This window comes from Aulonocara stuartgranti, assembly GCF_965226115.1.
Source record: "Aulonocara stuartgranti genome assembly, chromosome: 14".
In the NCBI taxonomy this organism is placed as follows: domain Eukaryota; kingdom Metazoa; phylum Chordata; class Actinopteri; order Cichliformes; family Cichlidae; genus Aulonocara; species Aulonocara stuartgranti.
In genome coordinates, this window is record NC_138950.1 from 21,545,612 (window position 1) to 21,563,820 (window position 18,209).

The 18,209-nt window shown below is 40.6% G+C and overlaps 1 protein-coding gene across 2 annotated transcripts in view; it reads right to left on the reverse strand.

Annotated features, from left to right (window-relative positions):
• Positions 1-9: 9 nt before the first annotated feature.
• The window catches only part of fchsd2 (FCH and double SH3 domains 2), a 77,441-nt gene continuing 59,241 nt past the window's right edge, over positions 10-18,209 (reverse strand). For both annotated transcript variants that reach the window (XM_082502000.1, XM_082502001.1), the window contains 9 exons: positions 17,516-17,605; positions 17,233-17,295; positions 10,656-10,790; positions 7,393-7,476; positions 7,071-7,248; positions 5,665-5,885; positions 4,964-5,156; positions 4,767-4,861; positions 10-3,620 (listed from right to left, as the gene is read on the reverse strand). In XM_082502000.1, the coding sequence (XP_082358126.1) occupies positions 3,528-3,620; positions 4,767-4,861; positions 4,964-5,156; positions 5,665-5,885; positions 7,071-7,248; positions 7,393-7,476; positions 10,656-10,790; positions 17,233-17,295; positions 17,516-17,605 (1,152 nt within the window). In that variant the 3' untranslated portion in view covers positions 10-3,527. The remainder of the gene's footprint in view (positions 3,621-4,766; positions 4,862-4,963; positions 5,157-5,664; positions 5,886-7,070; positions 7,249-7,392; positions 7,477-10,655; positions 10,791-17,232; positions 17,296-17,515; positions 17,606-18,209) is intronic.

Genomic DNA, 18,209 nt, shown 5'->3' on the forward strand with positions numbered 1-18,209 from the left:
GTGTGCAACTTTTCAACTTTTCCATATTTTTTATTAATTAACATTTGTACACAATAAATACAAACTTTGTTTTTTTGTTGTCGTTTTTTGTACATCCAATAATAATATGCAGAAAGACTTTTGCACCTGTTCTCAATATTGTCACCATGGCAACAGTCTATTAAAGAGAGAGGCCAGTTGTTCCACCACATCGTTAATAATAACGGCAGCTGTGCTACTCTGAATCCACATAAGGAAAAATAAAGTGTCATTTAAAACATAAAAACCATACCAAATAATTAAACACTGTCGCGGACCAAAGAGACTGTTAAAGATGGGAAACGATCCGTCTTCAAAGTGGCAACTGGCAATGAAATGTCAATTTTATATATGACAGACTGACTGAGTAAGTATAACGGGAATGTCTGCGGATGCTGAAAAACCATAAACTTCAAAACAAGTTCGAAAACCAGTAAAAATCAGATCTCAGAGAGATCAAGGACAGGCTGCTGTTCCAAGTCGCCTTGACCACACTGTCACAAGTCAATGCTAGTCCGTACAACAGCAGAAGAGCAGAGGGTCGTATCTAAAAATGCAACTAATTCCAGCATGCTTAAGTTTGCTAGGATGAATGCTACACAAAATGTTGTGGTTTCACTTCTTACTTCTCCTTTTAGAAATCACCTCCACCGGGGAAAACAATCGATTTGCTTCCAGATTAAGACTTTTCTTACAGGAGACCTGAAGATGTGCTCCAGTGCAACACTACATAGTAATGCTAAGAGTTTTAAATTTAATATTCACAGTTCTTCTTTTGTTTTTGTTTTGCAGTAGGGATGTTATCTGAGACAAAGAAAGAGGATTACTGCCTGAATGTTCAGTTTTATCTCCTGCTGACAATTTGGACAATACTCTACTTTGCAATTTATTCCGTGCAAACGCTCTCCAAACTTGTTCATTTGCAGTGAGGAACTGGGACATATCTTCAGAGTCAAACACAGATTAGATTAAAATTCCTCCTCTCTCTCTTATAAACAATCACACTCATAAACACCCAGGCCTATTTCGAGACCAAAAAAAGAAATGATTCATTCAAACGCATCGCTTTCTGTAATTTTTGTTTGTTTTGTTCTTATAAATAAAGGAGAACAGCGAATTTCACTGTCCACAGTCGTCTCTCCACCTCTTTGGAAGAGCTGGGAGAGTGGAGATCTTTATTTGTGTTTGTTTTGTTTTTTAAGCATCAGTCACACTGAAACAAAAAAAGTCCATAGGATCAGCTTAAAAAGAACAACTCTGAATCATTTTAACAACAAGGATTCATCAGAGTCTTTGCCACCTGTGCCGATGCTATATGAGGGTACTGCTACTTTCCAAGTAAGGTAGAAATTAATAAAAGTGCTACGCTGCCCTTCAGGCAAGGAGTTTCAAAGGCTTTATGGCCATGTAAAGGGAAATGGGGGCATTTATTTACTTTGAGTAAAAAAAAACCACACACAAAAGATTTGTACTTAGCTCCATTTGAATGTCATTTGCTAGTTCTGTCCATTTAGTTCGATTTTTTTTCTTTACACACCTCTTTCTGTTTTCTGTTTCTAGCATTAGGACACAAGATGTGGTGGCTTTGCTTGGCGAGACGAGAGAAAAATTATACCTGCAAATGTAATGAGCGTCAAGTAAACGTGCGTCTTAGTTGAACTGAACAGTGAACAAATCGGCATGAGAGGGATGAAAACTATACAGTTCTGTGCTAATAAGAAGTCCCGGCCACAAATACTTTCCTGTGTCTACATCATCTGAAATAAAACTTTTCTTTGTTGCCACATAGTGAATACCAACAATTTGAGTGCCTTTAAAAGCACCAGCAGCGCATCTCTGAACCAATCAGTGATACAGACATACGGCGCACAGAATGAGAGAATGTATCTGTCGTATAATGTATCTGCATGTGTGTATGTATGTATATGATAGTCACTGATTCACACTGACTGCCAATGGACAGAATCGTCTTTAGAGGAAAGAGGGAGAGACGTAAAGGAGGGACGGGAAGAGAGGCGATGCTAAGAGCAGAGGGAAGGATCCAGCCTCCTTTATCTCTCGTTTTCTTTCATCCTCTCCCTCCTTTGAGCTCTCCTTCCTGCTGTATTTACAATGCCCCTTCAGTATAAGATGAAGATAAAACTTCCACTACATATCAGACATGGTATTCCATTCAGCTGAGTTAGTCTATATGAAATGCTGAGCATAACATTCCTATGACGACAGTAATGTACTGTACTATTACACATTAAATACGTATGATGATAATGACTATATATGACGAGGGAAGGCCTAAGGAGAGGGACACTGCATCCACGCACACCGCTCAATTTCTCTGGTCGTTCACTTCGTTCTCCACTGCTCTCCAAAAACGTGACAGACTTGGCATGTTTTTACTTACATTTCAGCCAGCTTTCTTTGGATGGGCCCACAACACTCACAAAAGGTAAGGAAAAGGTATCAGATAAGAATCAGACTTTTTTAAAAACAAAAACAAAAGCAAAACTAATGCCCCCGGGAATACAGTAGCAAAAAGCAGATTGTTTATTTCCATCTGCACTGAATTAGATTGGGCTCTCTTCTTTGGGCCGAAGCAACACCTGTACATGACGCTGCAACCAACACTGACCATTGATTAAATCACACACACAGCATGAAAAGCATGAGCTGGGTTGCAAAGTGGCTTGCAGATGTGTGATAACTGTAAAGAGGCTAAAGCAACGTAAATATTGCATCCAGTATGATATCTGCCAACAAGATCCATACTAAGTTATCAGCTGTTCATGTGGGCTGCCATTTAAGTCAGCTTCTGCCTTTAGGGGTCACCACAATCAATCATCTGCCTCCATCCCACCCTAATTTTATAGTTATAGTGTATTGAATTATATGTTTGGTTTGTCTGATAACCTTTTACTACATTTTGTCAGTTCTTGGGGCTTCAAAACTTTTCTCGTGCTTCATGATTATTTATTGGGAAGAGAAAAAATCTAAATATTGACTCTGATCTGCTTCTGCAGAAAGATGAATGGTCTTATGGAAAGCTTGACAACAGAAAACTTGCCAAATCCGTCATCTGTCACAAATAGCTTTTTCCCATCCTCCTCCTCTCCTGACATTCTTCCTCTGCTTCACCGTGGTGTGATTTGCTGCCCAATGAGGTGAGGTTTTAAGGCAAGAATGAAAGGACGGGGTAGGGTGAAGGGATCGGGGGTGTGTGGGCTACTGCTGCACTTCATTAGGAAGCTAATACGGAGATTATTACATCGGATAGTCTGCCTTTGTCCCCTCTCTCTGCTCTCCTCCTCCTCAGCTCAAAGGGAGAAGATACGGAGCTGCCAGGAGTTCAGGAGATTGGGGCGGGGGGAGGGGTCAGCGTGGTTCAGTTCAGTTTACTTCACATCACTTTATTTAACTTCACTTCAGTTCCCAAGTCTGTAGGATACATCTGCCTTTCATCTGTTTTCATTTCTGTTTGTGCGCCTATAACCGGCTGTCAGTTTGTTTGTCTGTCACACCAGCGTGATCTCCACCTCCTCCGTCTTGTCGCTCTTCTCCTGCTGTCGGCGGGGGTGCTGCTTGGGTGGAGGAGGAGCGGCTCGCACCTGCAGCAGAGAAAGAAAACACATTAAATACAAGAGTAAGGAAAAGAAAGAAGCCAAAGTGAGAAAAACTGAAGTCAAGGTGATAATAGGGGCGACCTACTTTTCTTAATTTGACAAACAGTTAAATGTTCACTTCCTGCTGCGAGACACAAATGTGTTATCAACGAACAGGAAAAGTAGGGAATTGTCTGCTTTTAGACTCTAACAAAAAAAACTGTGTTTTCAACCTATTGTTGGGATCTGTAGGTCACACAGTTTAACGAACACTTAAGTATCCTTCACATGTCATCAGAGCACAGCGTGCCAAACCATCTTCGAAAAATTGACGGTTACTTATATGTCATACATTCATCTGCTGATTATTTTCTTCATTAGTTTCTTTAAGTCCCTGTGAAATCCTGTGCCGTGACATACACTGTAATCTAACTACATGTCACGCTGATGCGGCCCGCAGTGAACGTTTATTTCTTGCTTCTCTTCTTTTTCTGATGCCTTTTTTTAATCGAGAAGAAGACAATGAATTGAGTTGAAGAGAGAAACCTCACCGCCGACTAGTGTTTCAGTGGCAAAATTACAAAGTAACACAGGCACAACATCACAAGTGTAAATGCTAGCAATGATGTCAGCCACTTGCAAAGGCTAAGCAGCAGGGTGGGGATGTGGGCCGGACCAGTGAAACTCCCGTTTCTACCAGTGTAAAGAAGTTCAACTACACTTTTAATCCAGGAGATGTCTTGAAAGAGATCTTTCAAGACATCTCCTTTCAAGATGTCTGTTGAAAGAAAAGGAAGTGCAGTTTACAGCCGTACATGTCATTTTTTGTCTGTGATAAAGAAATGCTGTGCACCCTACCCTCTGAATGAATGTTTTCATATAGAGTGAAACAGCATGGTCTTTTGTTTATCTATGGCTAAATTACTGTGGCGTAGTATGAATGAGGATGAAGAGGTCTTTGTTGCTGGGAAAAGCCATAAAAAACCCAGAAAGATCTTTGACCACTAAAATCTAATCCATTTGCAAATTTGGATGCATTCCCTCTGTGCTTTCCAGAGATGGGAGGAAATAAAAAGACAGCTCGAACACACAAACACTCACACACACACATTGTGCACAAAAAAACACTTCTTGAGTAACACTGATACTAACAGGTCGTAGTTTGCCCGGGCCTCCTTCAGGAGTGAATCTTGGTGGCTGAGTCTTAGCAAATCCTGGAGATACTGGACTCCTGCCAGAGCTTTGATCTAGAGTGAGCGAGACAAAATTTCAAATTAAAAGCCCCGATTACCTTCCTCAGAAATCTCACTTTTCGTTAAACATGGTTGTTGTTGTATTGGTTGTCTTACTGTGAGCTGACAGCGGTCCTTTGTGTGACGAGGCAGGCAGAGGAAGCTTGTGCTCCCCATTAAGAGCAGCGGAAGGGGAACGTGGCAGAGGAGGTGGGGTGGAAGTCTCGGGGCTGGTGAAGGGGCTGATGGGAGGCTGGTCGTACAGCGGAAGAGGTGGCAGAGAAGATGGCAGTTTCAAAGAAGGAGAGATCTACAGAGAGTGGTGGAAATAAAGAAAAGACAAAGTGGGCTACAACACAAAACTTGACCAGGATACTTTTTTTAACCAACATTCCCTGCATAGCACTTAAAAGATGTTGGGTTGCGTGTTATGTCTACAGGCTTATAGGAAGGGAGAGGCCATATCCTTCCTGCTGCTGAGCCTCTAATAGGGCAGCACTCAGTGGCACAGATAAGACCTCTTTTCTGTGATTGCAGTGCAGGTTTTTTATCAGAATGCTGCACAAACACGGCAGTTCTAATGCACTGTTTTTGAACTCTGACTTGCTGATAGATCAAATGGACAACAAGCAGGAAAGGAGGAAGGGATAGGGGTATAAACTGGCACAGTCGACTACACACAGTCTTTGGTATTTCTCCCCTGAGAAAACACTGATAAGACCAAATGTCTCATTCAGGTCTAGAGTAAGTCCTGTTACCTAAGATGACTTGTATGTTATCTGTGAGATTAATTCATGTGTGTACAGGTGTTACTGTACCTGTGTGTCACCTGCCCCTCCCGCGCTGGTCTCTCCATTCTCTGTAAGATCTTCTACCAACACGGAGGGGAAAACGCCCACCCGCCCGTTCAGCTCCCCCTCCCAGAAGCCGTCATCTGTCTGAGTGTCACGGCTCAACAAGCGGATCACAGCTCCCTCGGAAAAGGAGAGTTCCTCATCCGCCTGACCCTCGTAATCATAAAGTGCACGCACGTACACCACTGCAGAGAGAAAGGACGATAGAGAGAGAGGGAGAAAAAACAATTATAAGTATACCGTCGGAACAATTATTCTCAGGGAAATGCAGTTTCTTGTCTGCAGGGCCCTTACTGTTATTAAGAAAATGGTATACACCGCTGGAGAGCAGAAGATATACAAACAGCAGTGGATTTGCTCATGAGCCTGGTCTAACTATTCAGGCACAGCAGATACAAAGTAATAAAAAGAAAAACGGATGAAGAGTAAGAGCACAGTAGGAGAAGATAAGGTTTTAAATAAGGCAGGTAAAGAAGCATGCAAAGACTAAAAAATAACATAAAATAAAGAGTTTTATATAGCAAAAGTTACAACCACCCAGTTTCCTCTCCTTGTTTTTGTTGTCAGTGAAATGGTGCTTGACCAATAAAGCTCGATTAATGCAGGTTTCTGGCTGTATGAAATAATTAAGTTATGCATCGTTTGCATTGATGACCAGATAGGTACGGCCTGTACAAGTAACTCCAGCTCCTTTTTTAAGGCTGTCTTGAATTTCAGCTCAAACTTTATGTCTACCAGTTTAATTTACTTTTAAATGAACTTGTGAATACAACCCACAGGGCTGCAGAAATAAAACAGCAAAAGTTAACAGGTAACAGTCAGGTTAATGCTCCGCTCTTGTTCTCTTTTTGTTCTCTTTGAATATGAGACAGGATTTTTACAGAAGGCACTGGTTCTAGTTCATTGACATGCAGTACTGTGATTTATTAAAAGTGCAAACATACATGGAAATACAATATTTGGTCTTTGGAAAACCTCTGGAAAGCCTGAATAACTATTGCTCAAGACCACTTTAAAAATGATCTCCTTGGATGCAAAATATAAAGAAATGAAGCATTGCTCAAGACCCTTGTAGAGTATTGTAAATGAACTGAAATGATTAGGGTCAAGGGTGTTTATTTAGAGCATCCCAGCAAGGTTCAGTGGGCAACCCCTACATTTCCCCTTTCCAATAATACCCTGCTTAGTGTACTCAGTGTACTCTACAGAAGCAGTAAAGAGAAAAATGCCTCAGTTAGTGGCCCACAATAACCTCATTATGGGTGAAAACTCATTTACACGGGTACAACTAGAATTAACCTCTTTCCTTTAACTACTGCCATGAAGTTTAATTAATCCTTCACAGCAACTGTGCTTACAGGGTTACTTACTATTTGTGTCTCCGTTTATGCAGCCCGAGTGCAGCTCTGGCTCTGTTGAGTTAGACGAAGTGTGTGACCGAGCATCGAGCGTAGCCAGAGACTGGAGCATGCTCAGCAGACTGTTGGAGGTCGGGAACTGCAGGTATTTCTCTGGGACATAGCCCACCTGACCTGCCTTATTGCGTGCCTGAGAAACAAACAAATAAACAACAACAACAAAAGAAGCCCCAAAAATCATGTCAGTACAGACAGTAGCACAACAACGATCAAATTATTCAACTGGCAAAAAAAATGCGATACACATCTACAGCACTTGACTGCGATCGGGTACCTTAACCCAGTCCTCCATGTCTCCGTCCTCAATGACCTCCAACATCTCCTGTTCATCGATAGTTAACTCATCTGGTTGGGAGGCCTGAGGAAGAGACACAGCGGAAGTTAAAGAAAGAAAAACAGAGAAAGTGGGAAGGAGAGTAGGAGAGTATGAAAGGAGGAAAGGTCAGCAGATGTGAAAGGACAGAAAAAGGGAGTAGCCAAACCTTATAGGCAAGGCAAGGCAAGTTTATTTGTATAGCACAATCCAACAACAAGGTGATTCAAAGTGCTTTACAGAGACATTAGAAACAAAAACAAATAAAAAGTATGATTTAAAATTGATTAAAACAAGCAAACTAACTAACTAATTAACAGACAAACAAACAAAACAGTATATAAAATCAAAACAGATAAAATCAGAAATAGATAAAATCAGTAGTTAAAATGTTAGTTTTGAAATTTAAGCTTAAAAGTGTGGATTTGGTGCTTTATTCAAATGCAGCTGAGAACAGGTGAGTCTTCAACCTGGATTTAAATAAACCGAGTGTTTCAGCTGATCTGAGGCTTTCTGGGAGTTTGTTCCAGATATAAGGAGCATAAAAGCTGAATGCAGCTTCTCCGTGTCTGGTTCTGACTCTGGGAACTGATAAAAGACCGGATCCAGATGACCTGAGGGATCTGGAAGGTTCATACTGGGTCAGGAGGTCACTGATGTATTTTGGTCCTAAACCATTCAGAGCTTTATAAGAGATAAGATAAGATAAGATAAGATAAGATAAGATAAGCTAGAACTTTATTAATCCCTCGGGTGGGTTCCTCTGGGAAATTCGACTTCCAAAAAAAGCACAGCAACGACCGAAGTTACAGTTACAGAATTGTTATATATATATATATATATATACACACACACACACACACACACACACACACACACACACACACACACATATAAATACAGAGACAAATATAAATAAAATATACAAAGGGGATAAATAGAATAAATAGGAATAAAAAATAAAAATACAAGTGAATTGCACATTTCAAGTATTGAGTCTATTGCACTGTTGACTATTTACAAAAAGTATTGCACAAGGTATTGTACAGTGAGGTGAAGAGGCACTGCAGCTTAGTTGTTCCCCCCTCCTTTGTCCTCCTGTTTCCCCTCCCTCTCCCCTCCAGAGAGGAGTTAAACAGTCTGATGGCGTGTGGGACAAAGGAGTTTTTAAGTCTGTTAGTTCTTGTCTTGGGGAGAAGCAACCTGTCACTGAACAGACTCTTCTGATTGTTTATGGCCGTGTGCAGAGGATGCCCAGCATTGTTCATAATGTCCAGCAGTTTCTTTAATGTCCTTTTCTCTGCCACTGTCACCAGAGTGTCCAGCTTCATGCCGACCACAGAGCTAGCCTTCCTGATCAGTTTCTCCAGCCTGGATGAGTCCCTCTTTGCTGTGCTGCTCCCCCAGCACACCACAGCATAGAAAAGTACTCCAGCAACCACCGACTGGTAAAACATCCTCAGGAGCTTCCTGCAGATGTTAAAAGACCTCAGCCTCCTGAGGAAGTACAGTCGGCTTTGGGATTTTTTATACAGGTGCTCTGTGTTGCATGACCAGTCCAGTTTATTGTCCACCCACAGCCCGAGGTACTTGTACTTGTTGACCACCTCCACCTCCTCCCCCTCTATCTGAACCGGCAGTGGACCTTCTCTGGACCTCCCGAAGTCCACAACCAGTTCCTTAGTCTTTGAGGTGTTGAGTTGCAGGTGGTTTGTGTGACTCCATGCGACAAAGTTCCTCACCAGACTTCTGTACTCCTCTTCCTGATCATCCCAGACCAGCATCAGCATCAGAACTTTAAAGTCTATCCTCTGACGGACAGGCAGGCAGTGTAAAGACCTCAGAGCTGGACTGATGTGGTCCACTTTTTTGGTCTTAGTGAGGACTCGAGCAGCAGAGTTCTGAATGAGCTGTAGTTGTCTGACTGATTTTTTAGGTAGACCTGTAAAGATGCTGTTACAGTAATCAAGCCTACTAAAAATGAATGCATGGACTAGTTTTTCCAGGTCCTGTTGGGACATCAGATCTTTTATCCTTGATATATTCTTGAGGTGATAGTAAGCTGACTTTGTTATTGTCTTAATGTGTTTTTCTAAGTTTAGGTCTGCATCCATCACTACACCCAAATTTCTCGCCTGGTTTGTGGTTTTTAGGTGTAGAGATTGAAGTTCTCTGGTGACCTGTAATCGTTTTTCTTTGGCGCCAAAGACTATTACCTCAGTTTTGTTTTTGTTTAGCTGGAGAAAATTGTGGCACAACCAGTCATTAATTTCCTCAATGCATTTACCAAGAGCCTGTACAGGGCCTCGGTCTCCTGGTGACATTGTGATATATATTTGTGTGTCATCTGCATAGCTGTGATAGTTTATTTTGTTGTTGTTTATAATCTGTGCCAGTGGGAGCATGTAAATGTTAAACAGAGGGGGTCCCAAGATGGAACCTTGGGGAACTCCACATGTGATGCTTGTCTGCTCAGATGTGAAGTTACCTATTGATACAAAGTATTTCCTGTTTTCTACGTATGTTTTGAACCAGTTTAGTACAGTTCCTGAAAGACCTGCCCAGTTCTCCAGTCGTTTGAGTAATATGTTGTGGTCAACTGTATCAAATGCTGCACTGAGATCCAGTAAAACTAAGACTGACATTTTTCCACTGTCTGTATTCAGACATATGTCATTAAACACTTTGGTCAGAGCAGTTTCAGTGCTGTGGTTCTGTCTAAAACCTAACTGGAAGGCATCACAGCAGTTATTCTGTTTTAAGAAGTAATTGAGCTGTTGAGAAACTGCTTTTTCAATGATCTTACTTAAAAATGGGAGATTTGAAATCGGCCTGTAGTTGTTCATTTGTGTCTTGTCAAGACTGTCCTTTTTCAGTATAGGTTTTATTACAGCAGTTTTTAGTGGTTCCGGAAACACACCTGACATTAAGGAAAAGTTGACGATCTGTAACAGGTCTGACTCTAAAGTCTTTGAGACCTTTTTGAAAAAACTTGTTGGCAGGACATCTAAACAGCAAGAGGAGGAGTTCAGTTGACCTAAGATGTCCTCCATATAACCAAACAATTCTCTATTAATGATTAGTTAATGAGGTATTTAAATGGCATACATATGTCAACAATAATACTGTGTGCTGCAGGTGTTTCCTTTCTAGTAGGCAGATATTTGATGCTGTGTGCATGCAGGTGTGTGTCACCCTGTAACTGTGTGCATGCTGCTTCACACCTTGTATGAATACAGGACTTTGCAGGTTAGCGGGTAGTTGCGGAGGGTCCCCGAAGGGCTGGAGCTGCTGTCGTCAAAAACCTCCATATTCTCCTCACACTCTTCACCCTCTTCACGCTCCAGGTCCACTGTGCCCTTTAACACACAAACAGATCCACAATGAAAACCTCTGATAAGTACAAGGACAAACAAGAAAAGCTCCACTCACCTTTAAAGTTAATGATTAAAACACACGCCTATATTCAAGAGCAAAAACACAACAACAGCTGTTTAAATGCAAAACATTTAACATATTTTACATGATACCAGATGGTAAAATGCTCAGTATATTTATATTTTCTTTGATGTTTAGCTAAATTATTAATGTAAACCAGTTAAAAAAAAGTCAAAGTGCTCACAACTCCTGCTGTCCAAGTGATGCCTAGTTAGGTATACTGTTATCTGTTTATTTCTACTGCTTCAAACTAACCTTGCAGCTCCCCAGCTGTGTTATGATCCCAGCTTCTCTTCTCACTTTCTACTATGCGTCCGATAACCAGCTGCGAGACTATGTCTTGTCTATTCGCCACCTGTAGTATTTTTCCATCTGTACAGATAGTTCCTTACCTTTCTATCGCTCCTTCCTGTCTGAGTTTCTCTATCCTGCTCAGTGTGTGTACTGTAGCTTTTTTGACACAGGTGTACCAGGACTAATGTTTCAAATGAGCCAGCCACTCCCTCGTTTGTTCCATGTGAATTTCACTGGCTTACAGGGAAGTCATGTGATACAGCTGGTAGAAAGATCTATCACAGACAGAAGGCTGACCTGACCAGTAACAATAGATGGGGAGAGAAAATAGCGTGTGTGTGTGTGTGTGTGTGTGTGTGTGTGTGTGTGTGTGTGTGTGTGTGTGTGTGTGTGTGTGTGTGTGTGTTCTCAGTTCATTGTGTTTAGTCATCAGATTTCTGTTGACACAGTAAACTCTATAACGGTGCACAACAAAACATGTATGTCTTTAGTACTTTAGTTAATCTCCAGAGTTTGACATATGATTCTGTAATAAAAAAGACACTGTTATCAAAACTATCTGAAGGAATGGGTAAGAAAATAGGGAATGTTTTTGCACCTTGACATGGGTGTGTCATTAACACTATTTGCTTTAGGAGGAAGGCTTTCTGTTTTTACCCACTTGGTAACACGTTACCAAAGGCTTTTAATATGTTTTATTTTTAACCGCCTAAGACCCGAACTCTTCCACAGCATGCATTTTTAATTTCTTTTTGATATTTGGACTGATTGGGACCCGATGAATGTAAAAACAAAGAATTACCAGATTTTTTTTTACCTGATTTTTGTTTCTAAGAAAAATGAGAGCCACATATGAGGATATTCGTTTAACATTTCAATAGAACAGTAGCAGTATAATGTCCTCGTAAGTGGATATCAGGCCCTTGTAGAGCAAAATTGAGTATTTTGGTCTAAATAACCCAAAATGTGATGTCCACATATGTGGACGCCAAGTCCTAGGAGGTTAAAGCTCTTGTATTGAATTTGTATCAAGTGTAATTTGGTCTTTAAAGTCTTGTATTTTGTATCAAGAGCCTAAACACATTTGTACACACGTCATTTATTTTTGCTGTACAAAGAGACTGGATCTAATGCTCTGATATTTACCTGATATTAATCTGTACTGGAAAATTGTCATCCAATTAATTTCAGGAAATGGCTGCTAAGTATTTTAGATAATGTCACTCCTACATTTTTTTTCCTGGATCTGAGGATGCATGGCTGCTGCAATTTTGAGGTGTTTTTGGTCATTTTTCCTGTTGACCTGCTGACCTGAGCTGACCTCAGGGAGATGATGATGAATCAAAAAAATTGCTTGTGTTAAAAAATAATGTATAGACCTCTCTTCCTCCTTTTTTTGTTTTCCTGATTGTGAGCATACTTTTTACCTAGAAGAAATATAAACATGGACTTACGTTTGTGCTTCTTTAAAACTGTTACCTGCATAATAAAAACATTACATTTGCCGTGATGCTGTATATTGTTCAGCCATGATTTCTAAAATAAATAGAATAACAGTAGCATTTACCATATGAATAAGTACTGACTATAATTAGCTTGGTAAAAACACAGTAATAGTTAAACTGACAGGACTGGCCTTAATTTTTGTTGTTTTGTCCTGCTAACGCATGAAAAAGTGAGATCTGAGGAACATCAGTTTTGTTAAAATGAATCTTGAGGGGCACATAAATGTGCACACCAACATTCATGGCAATCCATTCAGCAGTTTGGATACAGTTGCCTAAAAACCACGCCATCCTAAGTGATGTGCTGCCGTGAAGATGACTTCGTTTTTAGGAAAACGTGTTACAGGATAAGATAAACTGAGTGTGAGTGTGTTTCACCTAAACATCAGGACACAGTCCTGTGATCCTTTCAATAGTTACTGACATGTCTGAACCACATAAAATAAACACTGCTGCGGTCTGTTAGTAATTGATAAGTGTCCATGTTAAATAATAAACCCCTGATGTAACACATCATTTACCACTACTACCTGGACAAGGGTAATTTCATTGTAAAGAGAAGGTGATTTCAAGCACAGCCATGTAGAACCTACGGCGTGGAGGCTTCAGTCAGGGCCACATTTCTTTAGTGGCTGCTTGTTTGTTGGTTCACATTAAGCTTATCCTCTTTGTTGATTTAAGAATACGCTGCTTAGCCCAGAGACCAGTTCCTTTTAATCCCTGAAGTAAAGGCCAGTATGTATTCCAGTAATAACCCTATAAAGTACCACAAAATATACATCTCAGTATATGTACCAATACAGCGGAGACAGGCCAGTGCAAGATTTTACTGTTCCTGGAGGTAATAACTGCAAAAGTGTTATTGTAATGAAGGCAGTTGCTGTCTGAGAGGCCTGAGGTTTTTAAGGCTTGCAGTATTTCATTCAGATTAATAAACCTGAGTGGGATGAAGAAACGGCCGAGGAGAGAGCCTGCTCCCTACTTTCATTGTGTTTCTGTCACGTCCTGTGCAGATTATTACTCGCACTACATCAATCCTTTGTTCTTTCTTTGTTATCGGTCACTTCTGACTTTTCCTTCCCTTCTCATACTGTCTCTTTTTCTTGCACCCTGTTAATAACAATGTCCCAGCTTTCTTTGCTGCTGTCAGTCTCCCCAGGCTCTCCAAATAAAATCTATGTCAGATGAACTGCTGTCATATGCCTGAATACTCAATGTGCCTCCTGGTCTGTTCTTTTAATGACATCTAAACCACACTGAGTTTTCAGCAAACGCCTACAACAGACAAATCTTGTAAATAGGACAAGAGAAGTTTTAAAATGCCGTCAAAAGAAGATAAATATTGTTCAAAATTTTAACCCTCCTGACTGTTTTTAGTATAAAATATTTTGAGACATACACTCACTGGACACTATTAAGCACATCTTTCTTGTGGCTTTGACCCCTTTTGCCTTTATAACTGCTTTAATTCTTCATTGCATACATTCAACAAGGTGATTCCAGCACCTTGTTGAATTAATCAGAGATTTGGGTCCAAATTGACATGATGGCATCACACAGTTGACACAGTTTTGTCCGCCACGGCATATCTGTGGCATTTAAATGATGCTCAGTTGGTACTAAAGGGATCAGGTGACAAGAAAATATCTCCCACACCATCACAAGCAGCCAGCAGGGATTCATGCTTTTATGCTGTGTGACCAAATACTATCCAAACGCTGCAGCAGAAATGCGGTCTTCTGCTGCTACAGCCAATCTGCTTTAAAGCACGATGTATGTTTAGAGATGCTCTTCTGCATACCTTGACTGTAATGACTGATCATCTGAGTTTGTGTTCATCTTCACCCACAGAACTGACCCCTTCTAGACATTTTCTACTTTTTAGACTCTGTAGATAGAGATGGTTATGTGTCCCAGTAGATCAGCAGCTTCTGAAAAGCTTACACCACATTCACTTAAATCAGCCTCCTTCCTCATTCTGATGCTCAGTTAGTCAGCAGGTCATCTTAACCATATCTACATGCAGAAATTAGTTGATGCCATGTGATTGGCTCATTACAAATTGGATTTGACCTGCAGGTTTGTGCACCGTGATCAAATCTTGAGGAGACTCAAGGTGTGGGGACCATTTTGTCTGAGCAAACATGCCACACCTTATATCTCTTATAGTATAAAATCACATTACAGCAAGTTATTGGCTGTTTTCACCCCCACCTTTCTCACCTCCAATGCCTCTGCTCTGACATGAGTTTCTCCTCATCTCTGCTCTTCTCCTTCACCTCATACCCCTCCTCTTCTTCTTCTTTTTTTTTTTTTTTTTTACAGCCAATTAACTTTTCTCATTCTTCAGTACTTGTCTCTCTGCTGCTGCTTCTTTCACCCTTTAACTGCACAAATGCCTCTTTCATTCTTTTTCCATTTAGCTCATCTCTCTCTCCATTTTCTCTCTTTCTTAAGTTCAGTGTCTGTCTCTCTCTCTCTCTCTCTCTCTTTCTCTCTAGTGTTAGCTGCAAGCTGCAATATCACATGAGCAGAATGTCAAGTGCTTCCAATAAAGCAGACTAGCTATGTTTAGTCTTGTTGACAGACAGACACACGTCTCCTCACAAAGCCCCATGTGGGATCACTCTACTAGTGATTGGCACACTTGCCTCCCTGTAAAGCTAATGCAGAGAAGACAACTCACATACAAATGCACAAACATAATTACGCAGAAATATCCCTACACAAAAGAACACAGCATGTAAGGCTGAATTACAGCCAGTGTATAGTTTATATATGGCACTTTGATACTTCATAATAAAATACCTCTGTGATAAAAGCTGTATTTCTAAAGTGTCTAATATTTTTAGGGTGGAGTTCTGCACAGAGCATGAAAAACTTGGGACCCATTAGCACATTCATACAGTTTGCGCACACTTTCACAAACATGATGAGATGATACACAAAAGACGTCCTATCTGTCTACTTTGTCATTAAAGCTAAGAGCTGTGAAATAAAGTTAAGAGAGAACTACATCAGTATTCCACTGAGGAAGTGGGGCGTTTTAAGAGTCTTTAACTGGTGTGATAGATGATTAGGCAGCAGGGCCAAGGTCAATTATTTATCAATTTACATCTTTCAGAAAGTAATCTGTCAGGAGAGCTACTCTGGTTGGGAGATTTTCACGGATAATGAAACCATAAAGAATGAGCAGCCATGAGCCCGTGTGTTAAAAGTTTAGCATTTCATTTTTGAATGTGCTGAATTGAGTGCCGTGCTTGTGTAGTGAATTTGAAGAATTTACTGAGAGACAGTTGGGAAATCAAAAGATCATATACAGCTTACTGATGTGAGGGTGTTCATTTTAGTGGGTACAGCAGGCCAGTGTCAATGCAATAAACACAGTTACAAAAAAGTGTGCAAAAGTCTTGAGCCATTTCTTTATATTTTGCTTACAAGGAGCGAGAAATTCTTGTAACGTTTTAAAGTGCTCTTTAGCTATAGTTCTCCAGGCTTTCAAACACCTTAAAATAGTAATAAGGTGATTCCCAAAGAGCTATTAGCTAAAAGCTTGGCATAACTCAGCATGGCGTGCAGTGTGTCCTTAAAAAAATTGAGCAAACTGGACAGGTAGAAGACAAGAGAACAAGTGGCATGTGTAAGAGAAACCTATCTACAGCAGATGAACAGCATCTGAAAGTTGTGTCCTTATGAAACAGGAAAGCTCCTTGGACAGCAGGAGCTGAGAGATGCAGCTGACCCTTTAGCTGATCCATTCAGAAATGCTCTCGGTAGAAGGGGTGGATGTCAAGAAGCACTTCTTAATGAAAGGAAACTGGGATAAAAGACTGAGGTACTTCAAATTACACGAGAACTCGACTGAAAATCAGTGGCAACTGGTCTGATGGAGTAATGAATCCAAATTTCAAATTTCAGGTCCAAATTGTTGATGGAGATAAAAAAAAAAAAGGTTCAACAGTGGGTGTCTACAGCCATCTGTAAAACATGGTGAAGGCTCTGTCATGGTTTGCATTTCAGCAAGTGGTGAACATAGAAAAGACAGATAGTGATCCACCATGTACACCACTTTGAAACTGTCTGATTGTCAGTGGCTTCACACTTCAGCATGATAATGATCTCAAACACACTGCTAATATAGTGAGATACATACATGAAAAGAAAAACACACAATGCAACACATCAGTTGTGGACTGATCTCCCCAGAAACCAGACCTCTAGTTAGCACTAGACTTAATCAGCTCCTACATATGATTACATCCACTTTAAAAAGCCTAAGACTCCAACAGCCAAAGCACTAAACATCCAGTAGGTGGGCACATTCATCTTTGTCATATAGTTTGTTATTTACCCTGTAGGTGTAGGAATTGCATTTTCTAGCCAAGTGAGAACAGATATTGCAGGCTGGTAGTAACATTAGGACCCATGTTTTGTTTAAAACTACTTTTAAATATATACATTTTAAATATTTTGTCCAAATTTTGTCCAGTGGTAGACAAGTTTAATTGTTCTGGCTTGGCAAAAAATAGCTGCAATGCAGATGTAGTGAGGGGCTGTGTCTCACCGACAGTGAGGGGTCGTGGGAAGTGTAGCTGGCCCAACGTTCATTCTCCAGCTCCTCCATCACCTACAGCATGCACGGAGAGAGTCAGGGGTTTATACACATATTGCAAACAGGCAGACACATACACACAAAATATACAAACAACAACAAAAAAAAGTGCTCAAAGATATGACTGCAAACACAACCATACGCATATCAAATAAATCTTCACACAGGTCAGGGACATGCACATGAGCACACAGCATACCTGCATGCTTTCCCAACACTCACTGACAATACACACCTGGTTCATGGCGCTCTTTAGCCAGGTATCCACGGCAACCCCAACTTGGCGTAGAAGGTCCAGCCGAGCTTCAGCTTTCAACTTTATTGTCTTTGGAGAGCAAAGAGGTTAAGATTGTTAAAGAAGCACATGTACCAAGGCTGCAAAGTCCAATATCAATCTTTAAAAGAAAGGATGATATAAAACACTATACAAATGACTGGTTATTAGCAAACATGCTAATAATGCTCCAACTACCTACATAAACGATGGGATTACTAAAATGCAAGGTCCTAAAGAAAAAGATGGAAATTACAATGAAGCTGTATGTTAGAGGAAACATAAGGAGCCATTTCTACTCATGTCACAGCTTTCATTTTGACATCTTGACAGCTGCACGAGTTCTGTTCAATGCAAACTGAATTTTCACCCCAAAATGTTTAAAAACTGGGTCACACAGTCTCCTAAGCAACAAATCATCAAAACTTGCTGCACTCTAATGAGACTAGATGATGATGCTATATCCACCAGTAGAGGAACCCCTGAGATATACATTGAAGCTCTCTCGCATCAGCTCGCTCTTATCTCTAATCCTGTCTCCTTTTCCTTCTGTCTCTCATTGTTTTCATCAATTTCCTCTTTCATTACCTGCTTCTTTCCTTTCTCACCAGTGCTGACAGAGCAGACTGATAGCTGATAGCTCCATCCCACAGAG